General features: G+C 44.5%; 1 protein-coding gene across 1 annotated transcript in view; it reads right to left on the bottom strand.

Moving 5' to 3' along the window:
- The window catches only part of LOC116941586 (angiopoietin-4-like), a 28,352-nt gene extending 14,947 nt beyond the window's left edge, over positions 1-13,405 (bottom strand). The window contains exons 1-4 of the mRNA XM_032952778.2: positions 10,386-13,405; positions 5,683-5,838; positions 4,017-4,138; positions 2,180-2,421 (exon numbers count right to left, since the gene is read on the bottom strand). Coding sequence (XP_032808669.1) covers positions 2,180-2,421; positions 4,017-4,138; positions 5,683-5,838; positions 10,386-10,733 — 868 coding nt within the window. The 5' untranslated portion in view covers positions 10,734-13,405. The remainder of the gene's footprint in view (positions 1-2,179; positions 2,422-4,016; positions 4,139-5,682; positions 5,839-10,385) is intronic.
- Positions 13,406-19,789: the final 6,384 nt, after the last annotated feature.

Here is a 19,789-nt window from a genome sequence, read left to right as displayed (position 1 = left end):
TAAACTGCTTTCGTTTGGAATTATTGTTATTTTACATGCAGCAAATACATTTTGTTTAATGTCAGCAAAATCTAAGGCGCACAAAGCGCTCGAATTCACTCTCATGCCATCTGCTTAGCCATTTATTTTAGGCTTTTGAAATCCTTCCAATACCGCATAGGACATGGAGGGAATTTTAGCATGGTCATTACAGGGAGTTGTTTTGTTTAATACGGAACAGATGCACCAGTCCCACGTGATGTGTGAGTTGCTGGCTCTACCTCTTCACTGAAAAGGGCAAAAGAAACTGGCAAAAGGTGTAACCCAATTATCCCTTCGTCTGTCCAATCACTTTACAACCCAGCCGTACAGAAAGGCAGCTGTACAGAAAACATTGCCTAATTGTGCTCCTTCCCCCTTTGTGGAAGCTTATGCAGAAGCATATTTTTGTTCTACCAGCGTGCTGCCAATATCAGGTTAGGCTATAGCACTGCATTTGTGAATGAAAAGTCGTTATAACCGATTTTGTGTAAAACGTGAACATTTTACAGAAGGTTAGGACTGCCAAATATGAATAATCGCTTGATTTCCTGAGAGCATCGAAACTTGTTGATGTTGCTATTTTTTCCATGCACGTACACATGTCTTATTTGTCAAAAATACTGTGTAATTATTTTCGAGTAGAAGATTGCTTCATAACTGACATATTTGGACGTGTATTATTTACTAATGTAACTATATTATCTGCCTTACACGCTGATAACTTTAAAAGGCATTTTTCAAATTGTAAAATTATTGCTTTAGTAAGGCTTTTTCACGTAAACAAAACGTGCCAATTAGTTACTACTTGAGGCAAATCGCCTGATGAAGCTGGTTGTAAACACCAGCAAAACATCGTGCTCAAATTGTAAATGTTGTGAGTTTACTCTCCTACACACCGGTGTGCTGAAGTAGTAACCAATTGGTATGTTTTGTTTACGTTACAAACTTTACTAATTGGCTGTGTCGGGTTAATCACACATTTATGTTTATGCCAAAGAGACCAAAACAACCTCCATTATAAAGGCACAGAACTGAGCGAGGCATTTAACCCAAAGAGGGCTCCCTCTATAAAGAGGCCACGTCAGGCGACTGGACCGGTGAGACATTAAACAGCCCAACATCTACAAACAAGGCACCCTAAAGAAATTTCCTGTTCTAGGTCACCTGAAACCCTTGCTGGTGGGTTGACAGGCTAGGCCAAGAGTCATCGTAAATTCCAATCTATAATAAGCAAGTGTGAGTGTGTGTGTTGCAACACACGCACACATCTGTTTACATATGTATTTTGCTGAATTCGTCGTATAGATAGCTTATATAACACATCTTCATTGGCAAAACACTAAGCCATTGAATACAAATACTGTGAAGACGGCGAGTTGACCAGTGGGAGAATTTGTTTTCGTCAATCAAAATGTTCTTGCTTATAATGTTTCATTTTCGATGAGGAAAAAAAAACGTCCAATGTTCGTGTGTGAGTTAAGCTGACGATGTGCCCTGAAAGCAAAATGTGACGCCCGTGGCTCTACAGTGCACAACAACATCATGCACATTGCAAGGACCACACTCTGTTCCCTTGCAAGGTGATCTTCAGGTTGCCAGTATAGTCACGTAACTAATGATTCGCGCGAACACGAGGGAAAGAACATGGCACGGGAAGAACCCAGCAACACGCGAGAAGAAACGGGAGCACGGACCTATGTCCTTGCTCACCAGGAAAGCAGACGGTGCACGCATTGCTGTTGTGTTTTTCAATATCAAATACGCTCGTCCGTTACAATTGCATTGGTTTTCGCTGTTGTGCTGCAGCGCTCCCCGTTGTATCTATGGGTTTTACCGGCTGCTATTTGGCACGATGTCTGACATTTCACTTTCGCGTGCTGGCGTACGCTTCTCCTTATTCTTCTTCGGGAAGAAGCTCCCAGCACTTTGAGCCCAATGTCAGACAGCCTAGGCCCAAACAACACGCGTGGGCACAAGCCGAAACCCACCTTCGGAGAGCCAAAAAAAAAATTGGGGCCTTCTGGACAGCGCAATAAAACCCGGGAGGAGGAGCATTGCACGAGAGCGGCGCGCTCGCACGGTCACGCACGGCCACAGCCCACGGTCGAAGGCTCAAGTGAGCTGCGCTCCTTATGCGGGTGAACGTGAACGGGAGGACCTCCGCTCCTGAGGAGGAGAAGGAGGAGCGCTTGTGCCACGCGGACGCCACGCTCCAGCTGCGCGTGCTGCCGCAGCAGTCGGCCGTGCCCGGCGCCCGTCTCGTCCAGCCGGCGCGCCAGCTCCGCCAGGCGGGTGCCCTGCCCCGAGAGGAGCCCTCGCACGCGGCGCCGCTCCTGGTGCGCGCCGGCCAGCCGCTCCTCCCGCCTCCGCTCCAGGGTCGCCGCTGCCGCGTCCAGCTCGCTGCGTGGGAAGCAAGGGGCAAAGTCCCTCGCCGCAAACTGCCAACTCGAAGGTCATCTTCAAACGTGGCCTCAGCGGTAGTTCTCAACCGAGGGGTGGCAATGTGTGAAATTACATCATGCATGACGGTCGTTTGGTGAATAATTGTGCATGAATGTGCCAATAGAAAATAACTACAATGGAATATTAATCCGTATGGTAACCTAGAACAATATAAAATACCTTTCTAAACTCGTTAAACGTAAACAATGCGGTTTCGAAAAAGTAACCAGCGAGCACAAATAAATTAAGTCACACATGCAGAGCTTCCGTTTGTTTGTTTTTTTTCGGATGCAGGCACCAGCTAGTTAGGATAACCCCACAAAATAGACAACTGGTTAAAATATCTACGATCGTTACTCGTACATTTATTTTTCAGAACCATATTAGGTCAGGCTACTCGTTTGAAACAGAATTCAACAAGGGGTACAGTAGCCAAACAAGGTTGAGGACCACGGTCATAGTGTACACGTACACTTATGCATGTTGAACTTCTTTCGCACCATACATAGCCACCCGTGCTAATCGGAGGTGCGGGGGAAGGACAACAAACTAACCACCAAAAAGCAGTTCGAAATAAATTGATTTCCAGTCTAGATTTGAAAATGCATAGCGCCAGTGCCTTCCTAATATCGGAAAGGCCATTGTCAATCCACTGCTGGATGAGGGTCCTCTGCATAGCCTCTCAGGCCATGAGAGATGTTTGGCCATCGAGGACTTCACCATACTGATCGCCGCGGGTCGTGAAGAAGCGCGAGACATCACTTGCCACTGATGTTATCCGTGGCCGAGAATCGAACTTAGGTTCCAAGATTTGCAGCGGAGCGCGCTGACCAATAGCCCAGCTGTCAGCCCTATCAAAAGGCTGTTCACATCCTTTGCGAAATACGCGCTGACAAGGTTGAACAATTTGTTACCGCAAATACTGTTGGCGAGTACCTTTAATGAGCAGCGTGCTGCAGTGTGGGCTAATGAGGACAGCACTGTGTCCGTCCAGCCCAGCTATGCACCATTAGCAAGCAGTCATTGGGGCTGAGTTGCCTGAGTGGGATCCAGCCCAAGTTAAAGTATTATATAAATACATTTGAGGTATATTTCTGCTCGTTATCACTGGGAATCATATTCAGCTTGATGGCATAATACACGGAGACGTGTTTATAAATACCTCACTAAAATAATTAATTGGGAGAAATTACAGAGAAAAGAGTGTTTTATCTGAAAGCTGCTACACATCTCCAACCAATGCACCTACGAAATCTGTAAGAAAAACGTTTCCTCTGCAAGATATGGAGCCATGGATTTCACATAAGTCACCTATTGATAGGAAAGTAAGCGGGCTATTTAAAACCCAGCGAGATATCTATATGGATCACCCTGTAGGTAGTGTGAAAACCATCACACTACCACTCCCCTTGAAATATGTACTGTCATCGAATTACAATTTCTGTCATACACATTCATGTAAACAAATACATAAATACGTACAGACGCATTCGCATACTCTTTCCAATCCGTTTCCGCGTTGTGCATTATTCACGGCTATTTGTTTATTTTACCCATTCCTGCGCTGTAATCTGTCGAGCTCGTGTGCCTGCTGGCCGAGCGCTCGTCCCACTTGCTGAGTGACAAGCGAGTTCTCCAAGAGCCGCTCCTGCAGCCTTGAAGCGTGGCTCGAGACCTGCGAGGCATGACACAACGAGCCCGCGACTAAAGCCCTCGTCGCGGGGGAAACCAAAAGCGTAACTTGTGAGCTATCTACCACACCTCCTCATATGCACTTACTACCCCCATGAGAATGAGATTTACAAGTTTTCACATGATGCCTATTTTACTTGCGCTAATATTATTAATATTATTATACTGAACAAAATCCCTATACAACGATATTTCCCGCACCTCTGATTAGCACGGTTGGCTACGTACGGTGTGAAAGAAGTTCAGCATACGTACATCATACATACATCATTGTCGGTTACTGTCAGAACACTATCCTAGGCAATGAACGGTTGGACCAGTGGACAGAAGCAGATGCATTGTTTATTGACCCATGTTTACAATACAGGGAAGTGGAATGGTGTCTGTGTTGACCCCATGACCTCTTTAACCACACACATACCCCAACTTAAGGGAGCCCAGTAATCCATCACGAGTTATCTACAATCTAAACCACTAGCGGTCGCCTTTGATTATTAAGCAGCACATTCTCAATAACTTGTTTTTATTTCACTCACGGCATGGGTCGGGGCACATTCGCAGAATTCTGATTCTCGATTGATACCCAGTAAAAGGAGTTTCAGTAAACAGAACATTGCAATGATTTTTTTGGTTAAACAAAATTCTTTACCACCCCTTTATTGAATGCATGCCCCGGTCTAAAGATCAGCACACTTGATTTACAATCCAGAGGTCACTGGTTCTGCAATCCAGAGGTCACTGGTTCTGCAATCCAGAGGTCACTGGTTCTGCAATACAGAGGTCACTGGTTCGATCTCCTGACGTGGCAGTTGAAACTAGAGGGAAGTCTCTCTTAAATCCCACTCCTCACCTTTAATCATCTCCCAGAAGTACGAATGACGAGTTAAGCGGTGGGGTGAAGCGTCGGTACGTCCCACCTCTTCCGAGACGTCTGACCCGGCGCGGAAGACGAGGCCAAAATACCCTGTGCGTGACTAGCTCGAGAGCTCCCCATAGTGGGAGCCCTTCTGCCAGCAGTGGCGTGAGCTAGACCATTGCATGGCTTCCCCTTTACCTCTTCATTCAATCCACTGTCGAATGAAAGTATTCTCACGCCACATCTCTCATGCTGGCCCTGTGACTACACTTCACTATGCTGGTCAGTGCGGGACAGTGGCGTAGTAGCTACATTATCCACTCAGGGGGTGCGACAATCGACCAGGTGGAGCCCCACTATTTGATGTATCGTACGGTCGAATCTGGGCTATACAGGGTGTTTAAAAAATAATGTTTACACTTAGATGGGATTATTTGAAAAAAACAATACTCAGAAGTGTTGACATTTTTTTGAAGCACTCTGTATTTCACGTAATTACATACGTTTTTGTTATTTTACACCGCTAGTGAAAACACATCTCATGGTGGTCGTCAAGAGGGCCCCAACTCGTAGCTTTGACCACCAGTGAGGCCAAGGTACCCCCTGCCCCACACTAGTTACACTCCAGGTGCTGGCTGGCCACTACAATAATTCCTCCACCATCCCTTCACCTGGTGCTGTAACGCAGCCACCTTGGCGGCTTGCTGCGCGTTCTGACCGAGGAGCCGGCTGCCAAGCTCCACGATGGCCGTGGTGCAGTTCTGCACGGCGCGTTGCTGAACCTGCAGCACCTCCTCCCTGGCGCGGCCGGCCGTGCGGCTCTCGAGCTGGAAACATTGTGCCGTCGCAGAGTCACGTACAGGACACTAGAAGCGTGCTTGGCTCTGGTGGCTCATTGGCTTCCTCCGGCAGGGCGAACACCTCTGAGGTCATACGTTGTAGGCTTGAGATAAACAAGCAAAACACGTGAGAGATTGTCACATGCAGCCAAGTTGTGATGGGCTCAAGCTTCGTGTTGCACGTAGCACATTACACGTTATTTTTTTGCAATGGTGATTTCATACATCGACACGCATACACACGCATATGCCAATTACTTGTTAAATAAATAGATCACGGGTCTGTGTTCTCGCCTCTTTTTAGCCGTTCTCAGATCACATTCGACAGATGTTGGCGCTTATAGTTTTGGTACCAGTGTGGGAATTCAGTGAAGGATTCCATTCTGAATCAGAACTGACACTGCGACCATTCAGATTCATTGGGGCAATTAAACTTTCCACCACCAAAGTAAGTTGCATTTTCTGTTACGACCGTTCTCGGAGCTGCATATGGATTGTCGAGGTGTAATAATGAATCACATGCGTTTGTAATTGATACTTTTTTATTTGTACATACCAAATCGAATGAGTTAATGTGACCCATCAAGCTACGAGAGGCCATGACATTCACTACGATGTTAAAATAACTATTGATAATTTAAACAAACTGTGAACCTGATTAAACACAATTCATTGAAGTGCCGGAGGGGAAATGGTTACACCATGAATTTTGAAGTCATTATTATATATTTTTTAATGTGGATGGAAATATATACATATTTATATTGACGTTCAGACGAGACTCGACCAGTGAGAGATAGTACCGTAAAATGCCTTTGCTTATGGAGACAATGACAAAAAGATAAACAACATTTGACATTTCGCAGCATTGCATTACCTCCATTTGACAACATTCTTCAACAACCAAACACAATCCATGTCCTGGTGTATAATATAATGCATATATGCATCAGCTTTGGCAAGACATTTGAACAAAACAGTTTTGCAGCTTTATCGTTTTGTCATCATGTATAGGCTTCCAGCGATGATAATGTAACATGAAATACAATTGTAAAGTCCAGCTCGAATTGCAAGGCAATTATGTTCAGCTTTTTAAATATTTACGCGTATATTTTGCCAGACGCTTCATTAATTGACTTTTAAAGGGGGAACATTTGCCTAATTTAGTTCAATTACTACAGTCATATTGCTTGAGAACATTTAAATCCTGTATATGTATTCTGCAGAATATGACATTCAATATGGCCAACAGTAAGGTATGTATAACGTTACCACGTTGTGTATGTATTGCGTCAGTAACACACGACATATTTACATTAGGTATTCTATACACACAAGCTCTTGGAAACAATATCGCGATATTTCGTGATTACAATCGTAGTTTTTTTGTTCTCCTTTACGGTAGATATTGAGTGGAAACAATAATGTTGTAAGTCTACACAATTTGTATGTATTACTGGTCTATTCCTCAAACCGATCGAATTCTCATTTTTATGAACTTGAAAATACTGGAAGGTAGAAATCACCATCCACCGATGTGGTATGTATCAACAAGTTGACGTATAACAGCGCCGTTTGCCCGCAAAACAAATGTTGTCCTTTAAAATGAGACGTCAGTCGTACTCCACACACATTTTCGCGCCGGAGCTGCTCACTTTTTTTCACGTCCGAATATTTACGTGGAAGTGCCCAATCAGTGCTTGTCAGATTTGGGAATAGCTGACAACAGAATGAATTGAGACTTTACGTCGAGTTTCCAACAAGACAACATAGCAGGTTCTTGTGTTTCTTATAGATGTCCGAATCGTGATGCGGAGTTAAGAGGAGATGTATAACATGAGATCGGCAGGTTCCCACCCCCTTAAATACACTGCTCCCGATCATTACCCCGAGTACGGTACGGCAGCGATCCCCAGAAGCCCCTGATCGATCCGAAATTTTGAGGGTGTTTTGCGCCGAGTTTATTACACGTTACCTGCTGAGAGGGGAGGGGGGGGGGGTTGCCCCGCTTTTTAAAATCTACTTTGTAATCTGGGTTCTTGAATTTATAATAAAGGGGGATTTTGGGGGGTTTTTATCGCGTAAATATAAATGTGTCGTTAACCCACCACCACCCGACACAGCCAATTAGTGAGGTTTGTCACGTAAACAAGACATCCCAATTGGTTACTACTTCAGCACAACGGTGTGTTGAAGAGTAAACCCACAACATTTACAATCTGAGCACGACGTTTCGCTGGTGATATTAATCGCAACTGATGTATGCATGTGGAGCTTCTTTCGCAGCGTATGTAGCCAACCGTGCTAATCGGAGGTGCGGTACTGATGGTAGCCATAGCCAAGGATTAAAATCGGGTAGTTGGGTACGTAGTGCAATGTACTAGCCGCTGCATCAGCGGCACAGATACTATACCTATAAAACAATACGTTCGCTATGATTCATATGCTTTGTGCAGAAGCAATACATATCGTCACGTTTAGATACGTATATGTGGTAAACAGAAGAGAGGTCTGAGAGAGTGGTTACATGCCAGCAGCAAATACAGCCCGCTGATTGATGCGCTCCCTTGCAGTTCCCATTTAATCTGCTTTCCCAATCAGAGGAGCGGTTCTCAGAGAGACACTCACTGATTTGTTACTAAATGGGACCTTCTTGCCAGGAATTATTCCTTTGCAAAAGGTTTCTGTTTGGCGTTTGAACGTCTTAACGCCTCCTGTTTAATTGCCAGAAAGGGTCAATCCTATTCTTATTTTTTCATGCTTTGATATTTGTAAAAAAAAAAAAAGGTCCCATTTTCTGGCTGCTCTGATAGTGGCATTGTATTTGTACTGTTCGCTTTTTGGCATTCTCTGGTCTGACACTGGTGAGACTAGACCCTAAAGAAGGCGGTCTCTGGTGTAGACCAATCGGTTTTAAAAACAATGCCCATATATTACAAGAGCGTGTTAAGTTTGCATGTTCACCACAAGTACTTTGTGTGGTTAATGCAGACTTCGATTCCTTGAAGAACCTTTCTATTTGGTGTTTGAACATCTTAACACCTCTTGTTTCATTGCCAGAAAGGGTAAAACTTATTCTTAGTTTTTCATTACTTGTTACTCTTCAGCGTACAGCTCAAATGGAATCCTGTCTGCATGTATTGATCGCAGGTCTGTTTGAAACAATATAGCTTTTATTACCTGAAACCTGGCTCATTTTATGCAGGCCAATGTATTTCAAAGTTTTCCAGCTCACGCAAAGTTGCCTATTACCTTTGCGAACCTGTTGCTGATATTAAACTATCAAATTTAAAACAAGAAGGTAAATCTGGAAAAAGAAAATTTCAAGAGAGAAATGTGGCTTAGTGGCCTTAACATGTTTTAAGTGTTGATTTAAAGCTTTCGTGACTGCAGGGATTCATATTCTTGGTTCTTTCGGTAAAGTCACAATTTTATTGTTTTATATTTTTATTACTTTATTGTTTTCCTTCTACGTGACTTTACCGAAAGAACCAAGAATAGGTTTTAAGTGCTCATTTTAAATCAAGTTATTTGATGTATAACTGCCATGTTGCAATTGACTGACGTAACTTACAGTTGGCACAAATGTGTAGAGTCTATTCAATAGAACATGTGGTCTTTTACGAATGTTAAGTACATCAGCACATGTTTCAAACACGTGGAATATATAATTTTTATTTGCACACTTAGAATTGCTACTATTAAATCCGACACTGTACATTTTTGGAAAAATTGCTAACAATAACGTTTTATCCAGCTTTGCTCGATTAAACAATGTAATGTATACAGCGTCATTATCGCAACTCAAAAAGCACCATCTCATTGAAATGCAATCTAATAAATAACGTAATACAATGAAAACAAACAAGCACATCACCATCTTTTGCTGGTACCTGTACCGAATCATGCATTTAACATGGCCATTTACAATGTATCACGGCCATTAAATGGCCATGTGAAGGGCCAGATTAAGTTTGAGGGGGGCTTGTGGCGACTATAGTTTTAGGAACCCCCTCCGTTATTACAGCCCAGGCCGTGGGTATAAACAAATATTTGGATATTAGGAAGTCGCTTAAGCTGCACGCTGTTAAATCTCGATTGAAAACTTAATTTATGTATTATGGATGATGTTGGTCGCGAGAGCCTCCATGTTAAACCTACGGCTGTGATGTTTATACACTGTAAACACATACATGGGTCATCAAACCACCAGATGTAAAGCAGACTCGACACGTGCGTTGTCCTTAGAACAACGCATTCAGCAGCACCAGCAGCCGTCTGGAACGCTCTTTCTTCCGATATTAGGAAGCCACTGGACCTGTGCACTTTTAAATATCGATTAAAAGCTCATTAATGTAGACCTGCTTTTTGTGTTAAGTTTATTGTCCTTCCCCCGCAAGTCCGATTAGCATGGTTGGCTACGTACGGTGCGAACGAAGTTCAACGTACCGTACAGGCAACATTCGCGCGACGAACACGGCGGAGGAGACCAGAGAGTGGACGCTGGGCGGGTGGTGGGGTTGGGTGGGTCTCACCTCCTGCAGGGCATGGGTGTTCTCCTCCACGGCTCTCTCCAGCCGCTGAAGCGCGCGCACCACCGGCGTCTCCTGCGGGAACGGGAGAGTGTCCCGGCCGAGCCAGCCGGGATCGGTGCCGGCGTCTCCGGCGCGGCCGCACGTCACGACCTCCGGGAGGACGAACGTATGGGTGCACAGGGCACCGGGCGCCTTCTGCCGGAGGTCCGACGGGGTCGCCACCGCCACCGCCGCCCAGGCTTGGCGCAGGAGCAACAGCAGGCGCATCAGGCGCATCAGAGAGGACCCGGCTGCAGGGCTGGAATGCTGACTTATCATGACGACTCCAAGACTGCCGCTCGCCCCCATGCACGGAGCTGTGTGCGCTTGTGTGGCCTTTGCTCGCCGACTGCAGTTTGCAGGACGATAGAAAAACAAGCACTGCCCAAGAGTGACCGTTGTGAGATATCAAATCAAAATCATCGGAGGCCACCTTCTGTGTTTTTTTTTTACGTCTGATTTAATATGACTGGTTAAAATGAATGGTAATATCCGTGTAACACTAAAGTAGATACGTTTCTAACCTCAAGTGAAAAATTTCACAAGTAGGTTTTTTTTTATTAGAAAACATATCCAGTTATGTTTGCGATCACAACAAAACAGCTGCGAGCGATTATGAACTCCCCTACCACCTCTCGGTCTTTCTCCACTGAAAATGTAAACATCATATATCTGCCTGGCTGGGCCAGCCTCTGTATAAATGGCATTTTAAACCCTGAGCAAAGTTTCGGATACCACGTGATGAAGTTTCTAAACAGCCAATTGGGGCAGCGACGTACTAGTAATGAGCAGTTGCGCAGTCAGTTTAAAAAATATATATTCATCATTCTTGTTGCAAAACTACACATCCTCGTGTTGGTGAAAACTATATTTTTGCTGAAGAGAACAATTTCATGCTGTTGGGATTTTTCTTGGAAGTTACAGATTTTTGTATCTCTGTCCATCTCACTTCTTAGAAAACAGTGGATGATTTGCTTGGGAAATGTGATTTGTGCTCATAAAACGTTAATGATCAGCATGTCTATATGCAGTACTCCTCATTGCCTACATGAATGCCCACACCCTAGATGGGCCCTCTACATTATGATTATGCATATGCAATATTTGTAAAAGGTAGAGTTGCAGCACTGCAATTAACTTTACTTACTTCGTAAGCCACTTTTGGTGGAAGGGCCTCCACGAGAGGGAGCTTTCGAAAGCCTCTCGATAAATTGGCCTATTCTGCCACGTTAACCAGATGTCTTGCATCTGGCTAGCGTGGGCTGGCCATGTTCTGTTTTATCTACGCTTTCAAGTTCTATGCAGTAATAAATAACAATTAGGCCACTTGCTCCGTCAACCTAAAAACAGCTCCTGGCTGGCAATCACAATAAACAGATCTCTCTGCTTAGGAAATAAACAGCAGAGGTCCTCTGCAGTGTGTTATTGGTCCATTAATCTGCCGCCAGTGTGCATCATGTGAGCCTATCAGCCAAACAAAAAGCACAGAAAATGGAAAGGGGATTTGGAGTTTCAGGTCCGTGAGAGCACATACAGTTGTTTGTGCTTAAGTGACACACTTCTTGTGTTTATTTACGCATGCACGGTGGTGAGATGTTCACTACCTTGCCTGGTATACAGGAGGTCGTGGGTTGAAGCCCCCACCAAATGGTGGGATACTTTTAGGACATATCTTTTGATGTCACGGGACTTGTGCAGTAGCTCTGGGATGGTCTGGCAGATGGTCGAAAGAGTCAACGAGGTAGGGTGGCATCAACAGCTTTGATCTTCACGGTAGTGAGATGTTAACTACCTCGCCCGGTATACAGGAGGTCGTGGGTTCGATCCCGACCCTGACGCCTACTATATATTTGGAGTTAACATGTTCCCCCCGTTGTCGTGTGGATTTTGCTCCGGGTCCTCTGGTTTTTGCATTCACTTTTAGATGCATACGTTTAGAGTATTTGGTTGCTATACATTTCCACATGATAAGCCACTTCGTTGAGCTATCATTTATGGCCAGGTTGCTTCTGAAAAAGAGCTATATAGCTCAGGGGGCCTCGCCGAGTAAAATTTAAAATATATAAAAAGTTTTAATAGTAAACATAATCCAACAATCGAAATGTCCGTTTGATCCCTGTTCAACTCCCCTGCCAAGGCAGATATGACCAATTAACACAAGTGAGGCAGCAAGAAATATGAACACTCATGACAAGTTGAAACACATCAGCCTCTATATATGTACCGTTTCTATATTTCAACGAGATTTTTCTATTCTTCAGTAGTTGAAACATCTCAATAACATCTGGTAACCCAGTGGTGTTTATTTGACAAGCTGATGTGCTCCAGAATGTCGAAACGAGCTTGCCTGCTTAAACAAAATTAATGCTGCTGGATTATATGAGTCTTCAAAGCCAATAGGATGATGGACAATTTTGTGTACATATATATGGAGACATTATCCATGATTTTACCCATGATGATACACAACAATAAATATTTAATTTTATTATTTTTCTATCTACGTGACTTTACCGAAAGACCCAAAGAGTATGAAAAAATAATGAGTTTGTGTATAATATAAAAAATGTAGGCAGGTGTGTCCCAACTTATTGTAATGAGAAATTACCAATGCTTTCTTCACAGAGACATGCTCTCTCCTGGGCCAGGTCAGGTTGCAATGGCATTCGCTCACTTTGTATTTGGGATATGTTCTCAATTTTTGGATGAATTGGAAACAAAATTAAATTTGAGCACAGATATACATTCTTGCACAATTGGAAAGCAATTTAGACGAGCGACCTGCATGCCCTTTGGACGTGGCCGTCTATCCGTTCCTTCCAACCAGCAAAAACTTTTATCTGACATACAGCCCTGTCTCCACCCTTCCCTTGCCTTCTCAGTGCTGTCTATCCCAATTTGTCTCGATGTCTCGCTTTATCTCCGTTTTTATTTGTTTCACAATTCTCCTGTTCCCTTCGCCTCCCTCCACTGTATCTCAACCCACTTCCCTCCCCCCTACCTCTCTCCCTGTTCCTCTCTCTCTCACTCTCACCTCTCATTATTCACACCTCTCCCCTTTCCCGCCTCCAATCTCTCTTGCCTCTCCCTAATCCTCTCTCCCACCGCTCTGTCACGTTACCCCGCTCTCCTCTTTCCGTGTGCCTCTCCTTCCTCTCCGTGTCGCGCCCTTTCACTCCCTCCCTGCCCCTCTCCCCCTCCATACCTCTCAATCTTTTCCTCCCTCAGCTATCTCCCTCCTCTTCCTCTACACCGCCAGGGTGGAGGGCGTAAGCGGGGTGGGGGGGGGCAATGTCGTGACGCCAGCGCGGCGCACAAACCCCGACTCAGCGACGTGGGATGCGGTGATGTCATTGCGCAGACGTGCGCGATTACGTCACTGCCGCGCACTTGTGTGCCAGACAGCCAGCCAGGACAGGAATCCAGCCAGGCGGCCAAGAATTCAGCCAGCTAAAAAGACGTTTTTGTTTGTCAGCGACGTGGGATGCGGTGATGTCATCGCGCAGACGTGCGCGATTACGTCACTGCCGCGCACTTGTGTGCCAGACAGCCAGCCAGGACAGGAATCCAGCCAGGCGGCCAAGAATTCAGCCAGCTAAAAAGACGTTTTTGTTTGTCAGCGACGTGGGATGCGGTGATGTCATTGCGCAGACGTGCGCGATTACGTCACTGCCGCGCACTTGTGTGCCAGACAGCCAGCCAGGACAGGAATCCAGCCAGGCGGCCAAGAATTCAGCCAGCTAAAAAGACGTTTTTGTTTGTAATCAAGAACGATTCGTCCTGAAACACGATGTCGCACGAAGTAACATCACTTTAAAGATGCCACTTGCGTGCTCTCTCCACCAAAAGTGCTGTCGCATGGCATCGGATGATATCACTCTTGTTAGATTTAAGACATATTTTTTTTCAATCAATGCAAAATGTATATGATCCAAAGATCCCGAAGAGATAAAAAGTTGTACTTAACATCCAAACATCTGCAATGTTACATTTGAAATTTGAAACTCACCCCTACCAAGTATGTATTCAGGATAAGCTCCAGGAGGGAGTGGTATTGATGACCTATACCCAGCTGTGGTAGAACAAAGCTGAGTACAGGGACTCCTCGAATCACGAAAAAGTTAGGTTCCAGGGGTCTGTTCGTAAGTCTTTCTCCTGTCGATTCCAAACATGTTGTGACGTCGTGTACACTAAACACGGGGAATGGCATTAAAAGTTGTATAATGTCCTGTAGATGTAGATGTCACCGGTTCTTCATGTTCTGCAGATGTAGATGCCACCACCGCCATCTATTGCGCGGCGGTTGAACTTACAGACTCTCGGTCCGAACAGGCGACTAGACATTCAGACAGATTTGTCCGTGCCTCTGAAAGTTCGTAAGTCGAATGTTCGTAAGTAGAGGAGTACCTGAAGTGGCACATGGAGCGCAAGACCCATTAGCGTTGTACTTGTAGATTAGCTTCCGGATGTGTTATGGATGGCAGGGTGGCGCATCTGTGACACTTGGGCCACCACAGCAAGAAGGAACTGGTTTAGATTCAGACTTCAGGCGCCTGTCTGCGTGGAGTGAGAATGTTCTCCCCCTGTTCAGCATGGGTTTCCGCCGAGTCCTCTGGTTAACTCCGATAGCCAAAACCCTACACTGTATCTGGTATTGGAGAAAAATACCAATGCTGAAAATGTACCTGCAAATTACTCAAATTACTCAATTCGGATTACACATAGTAATACTCCTAAAAAAAGTCTTGTGACTCGGTGAGGTTTTCCCGAATAAACAAGCATAGTAATAATAACAACGATATGCATAGAGAGGAAGTCAACCAGTGTAAACGAGTATTAATGGGTAACTGAACATTTTATAACGCTCTAAAATGAAAATGCCATAACCGTACATGGCCACATAATACATGTGATGTGATTAATAATGTATCACAGAGTGATTTGTTTGGAAAATGTGACACGTTGAAACTGAAAGATGAACGTTTAATTAATGAATCTGGCTGATTTATATAAACCAGTATAATACGTGAAATTAAAATGTCAAGTTGTAATGCGATAGTATTTTCTACTGTAAGTTAATAGAGTGTGATGGAAATAATTAGATCCAGCAATAACAATATCTTTGATTCAACTTTTTTTAGAGCCAGAATGTCAAATAAATCTCCGCGAAATTCAGAAAATGGCTCGTTACAGTCGAAATCATTTCATGAATATATATCTATAATAGACTACATGTTAAGCCACCCATGCGGCTAATGAATATGAGTGATTGATGTCCGAATTCAAAAAATCGTTATGCTTTTGGGTGGCCCAGATGATGAAGCGTCGCAGCTGCAGGCTCACCACAATCCAGCATTAACGCTCTGAGATCATTTTTCGTGGCATCCCAGAACGGCACAAACCATCTGGAAGCAATGGCGAATGCAGTGTAAACACTAAATATGTGTCAACATTCCACACTCGGGGCCTAATTCATGCCGCTAATTCGGCCGTCATTGCACAACTTCGAAGCAAAATGAAAGCCGGTTCCGCATAAAAATCTGAAAGAGTCTGCATTTGGAAGCATTCCGCAATTGAATTGCCTCGGTTCAGTTACTGATTTTGGCACCTTTCTGTCCAGAGTGTTCTCCCCCTGTTCTGCATGGATTGCCTCTAAGTTCTCCAGTATCCTCCCATTGTAAAAACACACACGCAATGTAACTGGCATTGGCCACATTCCCATGCTAAAAGATCACCTGCTATTTACTCAATTGGGAATACACACAGCAGCAGCATCGCCCCCTGCTGTGAGATCTTGGCAGGACCGTCCGGTGATGCTTTCCTGGGTAAACAAGCATCGTAATAATCATTCTTGTTGGTTATTTTATTCAGCATGTTTGTTTGCGTATTCTGAATTTGTTTGGAAAATGTTTGTTTTGGTTTGGAAAGATGATGAAGCCATCGATGATAATGGTATGCATAGATTATGATGATAATGGTAAATGATGATTATGTTGAACCTCTTTCGCACCGTACGTAGCCAACGGTGATAATTTTACTGATATAATAGTAAACGATGATGTTACATAAAGATGGTGATAGTATAATTGATGATGATAAATGGGTGCTGATGATTACGTGCTGTTGATGTTGCTTCTGCTGCTGCCGATGCAAATGATCACAAAGATCTATGCAGAAGAGGCAGTGTTCCCAGAAAAAAATCCATACGGACTCCGAGCACATATATTAAAGAGTATTTGGCACACATGGTAGGACATGGCAGTATCCTGATTAAAAAAAACACACTCAAAGCTCATCACAGATAGATTCGCTGTAATGTCTTCTGTTGGCCATATCGCCTCCCAGAGTGCTTGCTCGTTTTGACCCACCAATCCATGCCTCCAAATCTATTAATTGCAGGTTTCGTACGCACACACTGCAACAGTACCCATTAAAGGCTGAGTTGACCTCGAAGGGGCTCTGAGAACATTCTCAAACCGCTCATCACTGGCGGTATCAAGCTCGAGTCACAGGGTTCGTCGCACAGTGCACGGTTCAATGTGCTCCCCACATTCACACACGCCACACACACAAAGACAAAAATCCCCCCGTATAGCCTTAACAGACTGTTGGGGCAAGTGCTGTTTGCGAGCACCTTATGAAGGCCGGCACGGCACACGAAGGGGTGGGTGGGCCAGCACCACGCCCGGCCGCCTTTGTCTCCCCAGTGGCGATGTTAACACACCCGCACTGGGAAATTCATTTGAGGCTGTCGACCTCAGTTGAGGCCCAGGAGCGGTTCAGATAATTAAGTCACTGGTGCTGGCCGTGAGTGGGAATCGAACTCGGGTCGCAGCGCACTAACCGCAACACTGCCGCTCCTCACACATTAACACACAGACATTAACACACAGACATTAACACACAGACATTAACACACAGACATTAACACACAGACATTAACACACAGACATTAACACACAGACATTAACACACAGACATTAACACATGCACTGCTACAGGCATGCTTGAGCGAACCAGCAGGCAACAATAGGATGTCAGGGATATACTCCCTGCTCCTGGCTCAGAGGTCCCCGTACAGACATGGAATGATCTATGTATGGAGGACAAAATAAGCATACCTGGCAGAATCCAAGCACAAGACTCTCTTTTTCACAGCGTTATATTCGCCTTTCTGAGGCTTTCACAATTTCCATTTGCCCACGGTTGATCATGTATTTGACACTGTATATTTTGTCCCTGGCAGCTAACAGCTACATGATATATATGTCTAGAATGAAGAGGAACACATGGGTGAGAGGAAGACGCGCCACGGCTGGAACGGACGATGGCCCACAGTCAAGGCTAAGAACGGAGCGGCAGGCAAGAATGACACGCGTCCGAGGCCCGTCTGTCCGCGGAGATGGAGCGACGAAATCAGTCAATGGCTCAGTTGGCTTCACCGGGTGAGATCACCTCGTTTAGTTGAATGTGCGAGTGCCCTGTAGGTTTCTGTATGGGTGCATGTTGAACTTCTTTCGCATTATGCGTAGCCAACCTCGCTCATCGGAGGTGCGGGGGAAAGGAATCGGGAGGTGTGGGGAGGGGGAATTATATTTCACGGTTGCGCATAGGGCAGCATTCTCACCTGCTTAGGGGCCGTCCATAAATGACGTCACGCGATTTTGGACGATTTTTGACTCCCCCCCCCTCCCTCGTCACACGGCGTCACAAAAAGTCAGACACCCCCTCAAATATGACGTCACAAAGCTCTGCCCCCCCCCCCAAAAAAAAATATTGCATATTTCCATTTTGAAAATAAAACATGCTTCAAATCGCTTTAAACTATTGTCATTGTAGTGCGTATTTAATGTGGCGCTGCACTCTGATGTTGTCGGAGAAAACATTTATTTTAAAAAAAGTCTATTTAATTAAGTAGAACGTGTTGTCTATATTTATTTAAAGTTGCGCATTTTGACGTGACGTCACATTTCTCAACCCACCCCCCCCCCCTTCGTCACACATCGTCACAAATGTCTGACCCCTCCCCCCGCCCCCCTAGGTGTGACGTCATTTATGGACGGCCCCTTAGGACCCAGGTTGTACCCATACGGAATGCTGTTGGCGAGTTGCCTTGAATACGCGGGTGCTGCACGGGGTAATCAGGCGGCGCTCTGTCCGACCAGCTCAGCGATGCACCGATAGCAAAGCGCTCAACGGCCCAAGTTCAGATATTAAATAAAAAATATTTCAGAGGTATATATTATTATTATTTTTTTCTGCAAGGTATCGCTCGGAACTCAAGCTCGTGTTGATGGGGACAATGCATGGTGATCCGTTTATAGATACCCCCATACAATTCTGGGGGAAATTTATTTCAAAGCCTCTACACGTCCGCCGCTAATTTAACGACTCGAATGCCAATGGTTACAATACTCTATTCAATCAACCTGTTGGTAATAAAACAAGAGGTTTGTTAAACAGAAGTGGGGTACCTGTACATGGATCGCCCTGTATATTCATCTGGAATTAACAGACTAACTGATATGTTTGTTTGTATGTATGTGGAGACTCAGAACGGAGTTCTGCTTATAGTTGTTTTCATCCTTAAAGCTTCACGGTAACACATAATTAATCGTGTGCTGTATGGCTTTAGTGTTGAACGGGGTACCATAGTTTATATGGAGTGCTCTTGCCAATAACATCTGTAAACCGAGCATGCATTCTTTAACCAGTCCGAACCTGCTGATGAGACCCAGAATATACAAATATCGCTTGAAAATATTGGTCTGGAAATCAAATAGGCTGATGGACTAGAAATATTTGTATGTGGGAACACAGAAGGAAATCATGCTCATACTGTATGTGTCATTAAATTGGTGTAACTCAATGGGGAATGCGATCTCTCCCTATCAGTAAATGGCCTGCGGAACCTCCAGTAGAGGGCAGCTGAATGGTGAATTATTACTCAGTTGATTTCAGAAGCACTCACTCTGATGCTCTCAGATGCCCATTCGCTGTAATCAAACCATCGGTGAGTTCTTGGATGGAAATGCGACATTTTAATTGCCACAATTCAAAGAGCCAAGATTATTGTGATAATTGCACAGCGCCTTCAGGCTATTTGAGCTATTATTATGGACATAAATAAATATTAACGAGTGCAAATTTGACAGTAACACTGTCGTCAAGTTGTTGCGACACGGAACTTAAATGCGAAAATGGAGTTTAATTAAAAATATATATAAATAACAATAGGTTTTTCATATATGGCTGATACATATACCGTCACTGAGAGGAGAGGAATGTCTAGATGTCTTGGCTGCTTCGCCTTCTTCATGAAATATTGAGCTTTACAGACAGCAAGTATCTTCAAGTGCCTTTGG

The sequence above is a fragment of the Petromyzon marinus genome, chromosome 12 (assembly GCF_048934315.1).
Source record: "Petromyzon marinus isolate PM22_M1 ecotype Great Lakes invasive population chromosome 12, UKy_Petmar_22M1.pri1.0, whole genome shotgun sequence".
Classification (NCBI taxonomy): Eukaryota; Metazoa; Chordata; class Hyperoartia; order Petromyzontiformes; family Petromyzontidae; genus Petromyzon; species Petromyzon marinus.
Note: the sequence above shows the minus strand (reverse complement) of the source record. Positions and strands in the feature narration are given on the sequence as shown.